Source organism: Limulus polyphemus, unplaced genomic scaffold, assembly GCF_000517525.1.
Source record: "Limulus polyphemus unplaced genomic scaffold, Limulus_polyphemus-2.1.2 Scaffold476, whole genome shotgun sequence".
Classification (NCBI taxonomy): Eukaryota; Metazoa; Arthropoda; class Merostomata; order Xiphosura; family Limulidae; genus Limulus; species Limulus polyphemus.
In genome coordinates, this window is record NW_013666086.1 from 344,685 (window position 1) to 358,685 (window position 14,001).

At 33.2% G+C, this 14,001-nt stretch overlaps 1 protein-coding gene across 7 annotated transcripts in view; it reads left to right on the forward strand.

Annotated features, from left to right (window-relative positions):
* LOC106458496 (chondroadherin-like) overlaps nucleotides 1-13,140 on the forward strand; it is a 55,942-nt gene extending 42,802 nt beyond the window's left edge. For 6 of the 7 annotated variants that reach the window (XM_022384737.1, XM_022384735.1, XM_022384736.1 and 3 more), the window contains one exon: nucleotides 11,222-13,140. In XM_022384737.1, coding sequence (XP_022240445.1) covers nucleotides 11,245-12,789 — 1,545 coding nt within the window. In that variant the 5' untranslated portion in view covers nucleotides 11,222-11,244 and the 3' untranslated portion in view covers nucleotides 12,790-13,140. Of the gene's footprint in view, nucleotides 1-6,570; nucleotides 6,715-11,221 lie in introns of all 7 variants that reach the window. The other variant, XM_022384734.1, reaches the window with a different exon arrangement.
* Nucleotides 13,141-14,001: the final 861 nt, after the last annotated feature.

Below are 14,001 nucleotides of genomic sequence, written 5' to 3' on the forward strand. Positions count from 1 at the left end.
TTCATACACACTAGTTTTTTTAATACAGATATATTTTAATATACAACCAATAATACAATTTACAATAACAGTTTTTACAGACAATGATTTATATACAAAAGTTTTATAAACTTACAAGTAATATAAAGTCTTCTTTCTAGTCTGTAATTTCCTTGATATCTTATCGAGGGTTCACGATGAGCGAGTTAATTTGGAGTTGATGTAGATACAATTCACTTAACAGGGAGCTGGCTAGCTCTGTTCTTTATTCTTCGCCGGCTACACACGCTGAGTTATCCACCGATGGAGTTATATTTGTTTTGTGTGTGAGAAGGAATAGTTAAAATCCATGCATTGTCAAACATAATGGTAATGTCCAGTATTGTTCTCAACTGAAACGTAACAATGTTGTAAGGGTAACTGTGCACTTATTTTTACAGAAAGGAAAATACAAAGAAGGAAAAGACAAGGACGTGACAGAAGTGTTGATTGCTTAATATAACCCGTTATTATATTTTATTTTGCCTAATCTATCTTAATTTTCCTAAAGCTTCTTACAGCCGTTAAAATAGATTTGAGATTTATAGGTATTAGCTTCTTGTAATCAAATATCTTTGACATTGTTGAATGAGTAGTGAAAAGCTCTTTTCTTGAGATAGGATCCTTTTGCAACACAAATTGAGGGAAAACGGCTGCCCTGTCTTCTTATAAGAAGAACGTCTCCATATGAAGGATGTTTCTGCGATTTTTCATGTTTTTTCGACGTTTTCCGGATATAAAACCAGAGAATGATCAATAACCTACCATAGATGTCCGGTTTCTTTGGGTTATGGTTGAAAACCCTGACGTTTTATTTTGATGTTATTCAGTATAAAATACGACTAAGAGTGTTTATTGTTACGCCAGTATTTTTCATAAACAGCTATATTTATACGGTGTGAAAATAACTACTGCAGCTGTAATTTTCAACGTGTAACTAGTTAGTGATAGAAGTATATATATATATGCAAGTAGATATGCAGTTAATTATCTAAATAATAACGTAAAATAACATATATCCTTTTAACGGCCTATCGGGTATTATTTTAGCAAAACTCAGCCGTTAAATTATGTACTTGTAAAATTCTTTATTGAAAGGTTTGTTTGTTTGTTTGTTTTGGATTTTCGCGCAAAGCTACACGAGGGCTATCTGCGCTAGCCATCCCTAATTTAGCAGTGTAAGACTAGAGGGAAGGCAGCTAGTCATCACCACCCACCGCCAACTCTTGGGCTACTCTTTACCAACGAATAGTGGGATTGACCGTCACATTATAACGCCCCCACGGCTGAAAGGGCGAGCATGTTTGGTGGGACGGGGATTCGAACCCGCGACCCTCATATTGCGAATCGAGCGCCCTAACCACCTGGCAATGCTGGGCCCTTATTGAAAGGCACAGCGGTATGTCTGCGGACTTACAACGCTAGATACCCATGGTGGACAGAGCACAGATAACACATTGTGTAGCTTTGTGCTGAACTTCAAACAAACAGACAAACTTTACTGAAAACTATATAAATATGAACATTATACTTTCATTTCGTTACTTCTCCAAACTTCATCCATGATAGTAAAATTATTTTTTGAAATATTATTTTTATTATTATACGTTACATTAGATATTGCCTATTACTCTTTTAATACTATTTAAGTTTTAGGCGAAACTTTCCGTGTTTAAATATTCACACACATAATATTGTGTACATAACGAGTTATTATTCTTCGCCTGGAAAATTTTTATGATATTTAGTATTTCCATAGAAACATCAAACATACGCTGAGTTGAGCGGAGTTTCTATGTTAACTGCAAAAACGAACTTACTACATAATTTGCCAGTGAAGTTATACAAAGTGGCATATTTTCTGTCTTAATATTATAAAATAGACCTTTACTAGTTTTATATAGTTGAACAGATCTCTTCAGTAAAGGCGAACTATGTGTCAGAAGTAGCTGTTGAAAAAAACTTAATAATTCGTCAGATCAATTTCTGTAACTCATTCATTCTAAAAGGTTTATTTGTTCGTTCTTAAGCACAAAGTTACACAATGGACTATCCGTGCTCTGCCCAACGAAGGATTTTTTGCGTTATATGTCCTCAGACTTACCGTTGATCTAAAAATAAATGGAAAAAGTTATGGTATGAAATCATATAATTATTGTCTCCACGGGGCTTTTTATACTAACAAACCTTAATCAAAGAAATATCATTGGTCAATTCATAAAAAATAAACAAAGAGCAAATCGTCCAAATGTCCTGTGTAAGCATCTATGCTACTAGTCATCATCAGTTTAATTGTACTCTGCCAAACAGACATAATCATAATCTCTCTACATGGTAGCTTGTCATTGAAATACACATATGGATTCAGGTTCCAAGTCTCCACAATCAGAAGAGATGTTCAAATATAGATCCCGAATACTGTGATAATAAGGAAAGAGACTTTACATATTCACATACTGAAGCCTTAATTGGTCCTACAAAGTACAATATATCTTACTATTTAAAATTTAGATATTTAGTGTTCAAAATGCCAATTATAAAACATCCTCAATTATCTACAAATGTGAATTGTACACGTGAAGGTCAAATTATTATCGGGTTTCTCTTGTGCAAATGAAAATGCACCATATATTGTAGTTTTGTTTAAGTTTTACTTCCTTAAATAAAGTCTCCTTAATGGAGAAATGATTCAAACGCTCGTTCTGAAAATTCATATAGTACTGTAACCTTAAGCATTTGTATATTATCTGATGGCTAACCAAACAACAAATTGAAAATTAAGTAAAGTACCAGGTTTCTGAATTGATAACAATGAACACAATAAGACTCTCTTTCTTCATACAAACTATTTTGAAGCATCGTTCATGTAAACGGTAGTAAACAAAAATACGTATATATATATATTTAAAATGTATTCGGAGTGTTTTAATTTCGTTTACATACCAGTACTTAGAATGTGTGTCTTAGCAACGTACACCGAAAGCAGTCACAGCTATCATAGTATTCAATAAACATTACATTGTTTTCAGCCAGACAAATCAATTCAATCAAAAGATCCTTCTATATACAAAGGTAGCGGAGAAAATGTATCAAGTACAGGCTACTATTATAGTAATCTTACGAAACCTTCAGATAAAAGTCTTCATTTTTTACGTGTCTGCTTTTACTTATTTTACAAGAAAGATGAAAGGTTATAGCAATCGGATCTGTTTGTACTTTTTGTATGCAATTAACGTCATGGAGACATATTATTATTTTTTTCCAGGTGATGATCTGAGTAACTGAAAGTACAAAGATTAAAATGTTAACCGAGAACTATGATTACCTGTTACTTTTACATTAATGTCCTAAGCCTTTAATTTTCTATATATATTTTAAACAACAGAAAGATTGTGAATACATCAGAAGGAAGACTTGTTTTGTTAGCTGTGAGTAATCAACATATATAAAAACATTTTATATTGATAATTCTGTTGAAAAAGAATATAAAATGTAGTACACTTACACAATTGAGATTAATTCATTTTAATTCAGATATTTATGATATTCATTCCTAAATATTTAGGCAAGACTTGTTACAAACAAGCAAAAGTACCCGTCCCCAGTGACGGGAAAAGTTTAAGTTAATCTTATCAATTTAAATTATTTCATGGTCTTTACAAAGGTTAATTGTGTTGCATTCTTGGTTTCACTCAGACTCAAAGCTCTAAGTTACTTATACCGCCCACGGCGAAAAGTAATTGTTGAACATTTCAGTCATGCTAAGAGTCGTTGAACAATAACATACGGTAAACCTACAATTTTATTCTTTAAGTTACGTTACATTTTTGAAATGTGAATGATATTGTGATTAATTCCTAACAACTTAGTGTAGAATATTCTGCTTGCGAAATAAAATTTGGCGTCAACATTATTCATGCCCGTTCTCCGTCATTTCAAAAAGTAATGTTGAGCTTTGCCTGCGAGCGCAGCTTTTCAAACGGGGGACAGACGAACGTTCGGACAAACACCGCGGTTCGCAATATATATAAGATACAATAGACGTATTTTGCTACAAAACATGCAAATACATTTTACTTTCGTTCATATTACTACTAGCTCCATCACAACCTCTCGCAGCCCCATGGGCACATGCATTATATAAGACATTAAGAAATCCTGTTTTGTTTCTAATAAATACAGAAAATATAGGTAAATATATGTGTAGATCTTGTCTGGTTTCTTGGGGTTATAATTTAAAACCCTGACGTTTTATTTTTATGTTAGTCACGCTGCTAAAATGTTTATTGCTATGTTAACATTTCTCACGAAATTATATTTATGGAGTGTGAAATTAAAATAACTACTGTAGCTGTATATCAGAATTTTCAACATGTGTAACAGTTTAGTCATGGAGGTATATATAACTGTCATTAGTTTTATTTAGAAGCTCAGGATGTAGTTATGCAATTAATTATTTAAATAATGGAGCAAACCTATGTCTATGTTCCATTTTGCTATTTCTTTTTGAAACATCTCAAGACTTGTGACATGTCAGTCATATTTAAGACACACAGCGGCGTAGCCTAGAGGTAATGGTATAGTTAAGTTTATAAAATAATTTTTTTTCTATATAAACGGTTTTTCAAAATTAATATTGTATTAAAATAGTTTGCTGTTCTGTTTCTATCCTATATTTTATAAAGATTTTTCTACTAATCAGTAATGATTTAAATATGTTAATAAGTTTAATGTAATATTTCGAAAGTAGACATATTGATAATTTATTACTTGTAATTGATTTTGAATTATTTTTACAAATCTAAAGTATTTTATGAAGCTCAAAATTAGATTTCTCTATTAGTATGAGGTAGTAAGCTATGATTTATTTAGGCTATGTGGAATTATGTGGTATGTTTTTGACGTTTAGAAATAAAATAAAAGGTTAATTACCTTAAAATATTGTCAAAACTGTTAAGGTTCATATAAAAAATTTAGTATTTACTCTTAATCTAGGTGTATATATATATATATATAGAATTTATGTTGTTATTGGATAAATTAATTACTATAAGGGTTTAAGCAGTCTCTTTGGTTGTTAACGAAAACACTAGTTGATCTGAAATAAAATGGAATCACTCGAAATATGAAGAAAAATAGTTGAACTGAAGTCACCTTGGAAATACAGTAATTTAAAATTAGTAAAATATAGCTCAATCTAGCTCACGTTTACACATTCACTACACTTTCGATACAAATTTAGTTCAATGAGATTATAAGTTAAATGATCCGATCAAAGAAATATGCATATAAAATCAAGCATAATAAATCTGTTCTGTATTGGGAGTCATATCAGTCAGGAATATTATTACATTCCTTCTTCCAGTGATTTTATCATTTAGAATTCTGCATATGTTGAACGAACTTTAAAATGTAAAGAGATTCTCCCAAACATATCAAAGCAAAGCAATAAAAGAAATATAGTGACAAGTTCCCATAAATTAAGAACAATTTGGCCATGGTAGCTGAAATTACAACAAATGTGTAACTCTAAAATGAAGGAAATTTCAAATAGATTCCGGGACTGGAGTTAAACCCATGACCTCTGGTTAACAGGGTCATTGTTCTATCAATAAGTTATCCAAGAGGAAAAGCCACTCTCGTCTATTTTCATTCTTAAGGCTTTTGCGCCATAAGTATGGTCACAATACTATGCTGTGTTACGATCAGACAATTAGTTCAAACCCCAATCCAGAAGGCTCTCTTCGCTTATCGGGCACCGGCATGGCCAGGTGGTTAAAGAGCTCGACTCACAATTTGCGGGTCGCGGGTTCGAATCCCCGTCCCACCAAACATGCTCGCCCTTTCAGCCGTGGGGGCGTTATAAAGTGACGTTCAATCCCACTATTCGTTGGTAAAAGAGTAGCCCAAGAGTTGACGGTGAGTGGTGATGACTAGCTGCCTTCCCTCTAGTCTTACGCTGCTAAATTAGGGACGGCTAGCGCAAATAGCCCTCCTTTAGCTTTGCGCGAAATTCAAAAACAAACAAACAAATCGCTTATTGGCTTTTCCACGTAAAGAAGTTTAGGTTGGAAAGTTTCCTTTTCTTGATTCAGAACTGGAATATCTCAAATTACTTGTTATTTTCCTGATTTAAAAGTATTCATTTGATTTTATTCATTTGTAAGTTTGTTTGTCTTTCGTTAAACGCAAAGCTACACAGTGATCTGTGCTCTGCCCAACACTGGTATTGAAACCTAGTTTTTAGCGTTATAAGCCTACAGACTTACTGCTATGTCTCTGGGGGAAAGGGCAAAATACATTCAAATTCGTGATTTGATTTGTTTTTAAGCACAAAACTACACCAGGGGATACGTGTGGTGTGCTCATCACGGGTATCAAAATCGGATGGATTTTTTAGCGTTATAAATCTGCAGGCTTATCGTTGAACCATTGGTAGGCTTAACTTGTAAGAGAGGTGTTCAAGTAGCATATGTTAGGTTATTTGATGCTTTTTCTTTCAAATAACGATTTCCGTTCAAACCACCAAAGAGTCATCCCTAACTGCTTTAGGTATGCAAGCGTTACGAGTGAGAGTGATCAGTAGCCTGTGAAGTAATTGAGCCCTTTCAAAGAACCAATGTATGGTTTCAGTTACAGTAATGCTCCAGAAGACTAACACTCAGCAACCAGACAGTGGAGTTATTTCACATAAGTGTAAGTACTGTAGCCCAAGTTTTCTTTGTGTGCTCTGAAGGAATTGCAATAAATTCACAAGTACCTATCATAAAGCTAGTAGAGTGCTCACTCTCTCCTAAGGCCTTGTCTAGTTAATAGCGTTAAACAGAGGAGATCAGCACTGTTTTTTCAATACTTAATGATATTCACCATTGAATGATGTGTTGTATTTTTATATATTTGTATTGTAGTTTTTCTTGGACTTTGATGTTCTAGCTGACATTAAAATATGTTGTGGCCTGGATTTCTGACCGATAACAGTCACAACAGCTAGTGCTAGCTGTTTGTTTCTTTATTGTAAAGTATCACGTTTCTAATAACTCGATGAATTTATCTGCCTGTTTCTACGTGAGACTGGATGAACTCAGGCCAGAGCCAAGTCACGCCTCAGTTGTTTTGTCAATAGAATTCTAGAGTGTCTAACACAAAGACATGTATGTTCCAGCTAACTGTCCTTAAGGTCTAGGACTAGTTGTGGCACCAGCAGGTGCAGATACCTATCCATCACCAAATAATAATAATAATAAACAGTTCCAGTACACGGAGTGCCCGTCCATGGCTTCCACCAACCAGAGTTGTAGAACGATGGTATGAAAAGAACAAGAAACAGCTTGTCAAGCTGAAGAGTAAATGACCCAATGAGAAGCTGTCAGCAGCTACCAAGACAATAAAACCAGCCCAATCCCAACCACCATAAGGATCAAAACATTGGACTGCCAATGTTATTAGTAATCACTGTCCGAGCCAATGTGAATCTATCTGTAGCAAAACATTAATTATTACCATTTGTTGGACAAAGACCAGGAAGCTACTTCTCTGGAATGAACACATTTGGCAAAGTTGAGACCAACAGTTGACATCTGGGACCAACAAGGACCTGAAATTGGACTAAAAAGACTTGCAGAAAGCCAGAGACATGATCTATTAGGATTCCTTAACGGATTTCATGTCGACCATTGACCTAGAAAGTCTTCTCTCTAACATTCACTATAACCACTTGGAACTTACATGAACATGTGAATATATGTATTATTTCCTTGTTCTTCTGTGCTGTGCACTGGCACTGTTTTGTAAAATTTAATTTGATTTTCTTTTTAAAACTGCACATGTGCTTTTCTCTTAGTTTCCACTTTTATTATTATTTCAGTGTATTTTCTTTTTATGACTTGACGTTTCAGCTTAAGTGTTTAAAACAAAAATAAATTTGTACTCTTTGGTTTGATAATGATTTCAACTTGATTTTATTCCAATGTATGGATTATTATTTTTTATCTATCATTTATTCCTATTCGTAAGTTTGACTCAGTTTAAAATGATTTATTTAAAATTTGTAACTTATATATTTTTATTGTATTATTTTTCTGGATTTTTTTATATTCCGTTCCATTAATGGAAACATATAGAAACACATTTAGGTTTATATATTTGTTTATTTTGCTTTAAAGTGATGTGTTAGTCCTCCTTTGTGTATCTATATCTGATTTGAGCGGTTTTTATCCAGTTTTATGATTGTAACTTACTTCCATTTATGTTTTAGGACACAGATTGGTCTTATGGTAGAGTACTAGATTTGACGAGCCGGGTTTGAATCGGTGCTACAAAATACTTTCCTATCTTTAAGTTATAAGTGCGTTATAAGACAAACAGTCAGTCCATTAGCATGTGTAATGGGTAGTATGGTGCTGTTGGCTGACCGTCTTCCGTCTGGTCAGTAGTTCAAATCAAGGATGGCGGCAGATAGCCTTAGTAGTTCTGCAATAAATACAAATATCATTTATGCTTCGAAATCATAATTCTGTTTTATAACCAATTATATTTTTAGTTGTAGTATATTATATGTATTTACTATTACTTCATTTTCTTCCATGATGTTAGTTTTTGCTTTTATATATTTAAGGATATTGCATATTAATTTTGTATACATTGATTTTGCGATTTTTCTTAATTTTCATTTATGGTATTTTAACCTATTCTTAATCAATAATTATTGTTTGGGTGAGATAACAGTGAGCACGTGATAAAATTTGATTTGGCAGTAAATAACTTTAAATTTTAATTTCAGAAAGGGGAGTTGCGCTTATGTATACACCATAATCTATGCATCCTTATAGATTTAGATTACAATTTGCTTCTGAATTTCATGATATAGTTTGTACGTAAGAGTTCCTTACAAATTTATCACCTCTCTATTTATTATTGCCAATTTAGAATTTTTTTTATTCTTCTCATTTGATTAGTGGACGACAGAGACTGTACATTAGACCTTTCGAGGTCGACGAACCAACAGTGATGTGGAATCTAAGCTACAAGGTCCTCATAAACCAGATTTGATTGCTTCTGCTAAACTTACAATAAATTATTTTCAAGTCTTGTTCTAAAATTCAGAGTGACTAGATAGCTTAGAAAGCGCTTACGTGAATTTGTTTAGCGTTTCGTGTTTTTTATTCCCAATAGTCTTCAATGAATAATTAAAATGTTGTAAGTAAATTTGTTTACGTTTTTATTCCAGTTTATCTAAAGATTTACAAGGAACCTTCAAGCTTAACAGGACAATGAACTTACATGACCATTATTTTATCAATGTTTTACTTTCTTAAGCAGGGTTCCTGAACTACTGATTCTATTTTCACCTGTTTTTCTTCAGATATTGATTTTGGCTGCAATAAATTTGTGTCTAAAACTCTCTGTATGAGCGTGATAGTGGCTGGTGTTTCCTAAGTATACTTATCCTAACCAAATGCATGGCTGTATTGTATAGTCACAATATTACCCACTGAAAACAAGAGCATTAGCGTTCTAATAACTATCCCCGCTGGGTTACTTTAGTATTCTACTGCACAGCAACGTGCCTCATAATGAGTTCTCTGGTGATTCCATTTGAATGTAATACGACTTAATGACAGAATAACATACGGCAGTTGATTTCGTCAGTAACCAAATATCTTGCTTTCAGTGTTTGGAAGGGACTTAATTTGTTTGATACTTGCTGCATTGAATGCATTAATTTCTGCTTAACGGAAGTAGGTGGAGTTAATATTAGCGTATTAAGTCATATTGGAATACTACTGATCTGACGTTAAGCTTTATAAGCTCGAAGTGATAAGAGTGATATAATAAACGTACGTATACATAGTGCTTTTATAAACATATATTTTTTACAAGGTTTCGTAGAAATATTTGAATACTTTTTATTATACAAATTTCTATACGTTTATGTACCTTAATAAAGTAATTACACAATCACAAGAGCGGAAGTGGATTATTTTTTCAAAAATAGTCATTATCAATTTTCATTAATCTTGAAAACGTGTTTTAAATCATATGAAAGCTTTTACTTTGAATTCCTAATTTCTATAGATATTTTAATAAACATATTTTGTTCTATTCGAATCACAAGCGACAGATAGCCTTAGTCGCTATACGATGAATACAAAAAATACAAATCGAATCACAATCATTTTAAAACTCTTACTATTTACCATCGAATTTGCTACTAGAGTTTAAAACTTGAGTCAGATAGATAATTCCCGTTAAATTACAATTTTTTTATATATTTTTTTGCTTGTGAATACATAACTGTTTCCCTATTTCTTAGATAAAATATACTGAAATATGTAAACGCAGCATGTAATAAATCGGGTGAAATGTAGATTTATATGTTTTTTTTAGGAATCAAATTTCGATATTTGTTCTTTTATGGTATAAAGCAAAACCTACTAAATATCTCTAATTACTAAAACAGATTTTATCAGAACATTGAACAACGTCTTTCAAAGTTACCACAATGAAAGAGTAAGTTACCTTTTTACTAGTTAGTTCTCATTAACTACACCAGCGGTCAGACATATCACCCGAGGTCGATCAATATCTATTTCCTATATTTAACAGGATGTCGCTACGAGAGCAAGTGGAGCCTTAACGGAAGACATCTGACGGTCAGTTCCGGTACTAATGGATATACCACTGTTTAATGGTCCCATCTACCGTATAAACACTGAAATCACTGACATTACATATTTCTGTTGGCCTTAAATAATTTGTCCTATATGCGCTGCTGAAATAAAAAATATTTTAATAATATTTTCTTCTTTTTTTTTCATTTTATTGGAGATTATTGAGTTTTAAACGACTCGTACCAGCCCCCTGTGGTTTACGGTAAGGAAACCGGTAATAATCTTTGTGTTTGTAGAAAATGATATCACAAAAGTATTGATTCTAATGTATGTGGCCCTACTTATGTTACCCAATGAACACCTTGATTAATTGTTATTAAGAAAACAGGTAAGATCGTAGCATTAATATAAATACGCTAACAAATCAAAATTACTCATATGTCCAGCACAGTAATATATTCAAACACACTGTGTACGCTATGTTTATCTGTTTTAATGAATTTCTGTGTGAGAATTTAAGATTATGTAACATTTGTAAAACAAAGGAATCCTTAATTAATTTATTATAAAATTATTTGGTTCTTTATTTCCAGATTTCAAACTCCAGAAGACAGTGATGCATCGTTTGAGGGGCTCTCCGTGTATTGTTGTTTTGCTGTTTTATTTTACATGTCTGTGGACAGATGTCGTTGCTATGTGTCCGGTTAAGTGTCATTGCGATGACGAGAATCTACGTGTCATGTGCGATTCTGCTAATCTGGACGTTGTCCCAATCACTCTGAACCCAGAACTTCGTGAACTGGTTCTGAAAAACAACCATATTAAAGGAATCATGGCTTCATTTAGTGTCTACCATAATCTTAAGTACTTGGATGTTTCGCATAATCAGTTAGTAACAATCGGTAAAAATAATTTTCAAAAACAGAACAACCTAAGGTATCTCTTATTGAGTAGAAACATGATTTCTTCGCTTGAAAATGAAACGTTCATTGGCTTAGAAAAACTCTCTGTTCTTCAAATGAATGAGAATTTTTTGGAAGAAATCCCTCCAAATGTTTTCAGTGTTCTCAATAATCTGGAAAATCTAGACCTTTCACAGAACCGAATTTTCTCTATCTCTGATGCTGCGTTTGAAGGTCTAGGGAGCTTGAGAACACTTTCGTTGAGAGACAATAAAATTACGGAGATTCCAACTCATGCATTCCATGACATCCTAACGCTGTTAAAACTGGATATTGGGCTGAATTCATTTCGTATTGTTCCAGAGGAAGCCTTTTCGCTTCTGAGACAATTAGAAGAGCTCTCACTTGATGGCTGTGGAATACAAACAATAGAACTTGGAGCATTTAGGTGGCTGAATTCGTTGCTTGTTCTTCGGCTTCATGACAATGAACTTGACGAAATTCCTACCAATGCATTATTTGATGTGCGACGTCTAGAAGAAATCAACATAGGTCAAAATAATTTCGTAGAGTTGAAACCATTGTGTTTTAAGAGATTGAAGTATCTTCGCATTATTGAGATCTGTGGATCTCAAAAATTAATTAGAATTCAAAAAGAAGCTTTTGCAGATAACAGTAATATACAAAAACTAGTGATAAACCACAACAAAATGTTTAGTAAAATTGATCATCAAACTTTTGATGGACTGCCTCATCTAAAATTTGTAAGTTTAAGAGGTAACGCGTTTACTACATTTCAATATGATTTACTTTCGTGGGATGAGCTTGATGTGCTGGACGTCAGGGACAATCCTCTATTCTGCAACTGTGACCTTCTGTGGTTATGGAGTTTACTGAACAAGAAGAATTTCTCGTCATCAACTTTAAGTGACCTCACCGATGTCCGATGTGCCGACCCTCCAGGTCTCGAGAACGTGCTGCTTACGGAGGTTTCTGAAGAGGGGTTGGGCTGTTTTTTAGAGAACAGACGGCGGCAAATAATCATTGGTGTTGTCGTAGCAGCGGCAGTAGCCATTGTTACTCTAGTATTGCTGGGATTTCGGTACAGAGAAAAGCTGTCTCGCGCATTCAAGAATAAATGGACTTCTGGAAGGAAAGAACCTCAGTATCAAAAAACCGCGTGTGTCGAAGAAGAAAGTAACATCTTGCATGCTGCTGCTCAACAGTCTCTGAAGATGACACCGGTTACCGAACTATGAATAATGATTTAGGGGGGGGGGTAGCCTCGTTTGCTAATTAACCACCACAAAAGACAATTAATTACTTCAGAATATTTTACGTGAAGCAGTAGAATGTAAAAAGTTGTAAGCCAGCAGCCTAATCAACAGTCCAATTTATGACCGTTTATATATAGTCTAGATATGAGCTGCTGAGATTAATATGTTCATATTTATGACAACAGTAAAATTTAAGACCATTATATATACTAATTTGTTATTCGAATAGAATGTGAATGGATTTTGTGGGATCAGATTGAAAATTTTATACTTTTACATTTTCATAATTTACTTTAAATACATATTAATAAAATCAAATATGTGTCGCTAAGGCATTACACCAAATATATAAAATAATAATTACAATAACGAAATGTCTTTGATATGCTTAAAAAATAATAAAATATCCACATACAAGTTAAAGAATCAGAATTTGAAAACATCTTCTATCACATGGCAAGAAAAATGCCTACATATATATGTGTCAACTACGTTTCACATATTTTTTATTTAATTCAATATAACTGATTACAAGCAACGTTCTTATCAATTTTATTATCGATATATTTGAATATTTTTCGATAACTAATTAATAAACATCAGGTATAACTTCAAGTGAAAAAAAAGGACAATCTTTGCATAGGTGCTAGCTACCATTGGAAAATATTTGTATGAATTGAAATATATATAGTACATGTTCACTTAATTCCTTAATCTAATCTTCATTTTTGTTAATCAAGGAATAGTATTTTTTCCATAAATCATCTCAGTATATTAGGCTATATGACTATAAGGCCAGAATGATATACTTAATGTCATCTCATATCTAACTTAAACACCAATTAGCTTAAGCTCATATATTGATATTCCTCACTAGTACAGATAAAAGGTGGAAAATAGCATTAAGTTTTTAGGAGTGAAAGATCTGAGACGTCACAAATGTTTGCAGGCGGCACCAGCAACATGGCGATCTATTCTCCTGATGATCTGTGATAGATACAGTGACATCTGTAGACAAACCAGAGAAGTAGTTGTGTGTCATAATGACTGTACGTGTCTGTATAGTTGTAGGAGAACAAACAATATTGATGTTTACCTTTGTATTAAGTAGAGATGTATGTTTGTTCTAATCAGAACATTTAAATGAATATCATGTAAGACTGTATAGCTTCAATGTTGGTTATTTATAATAAA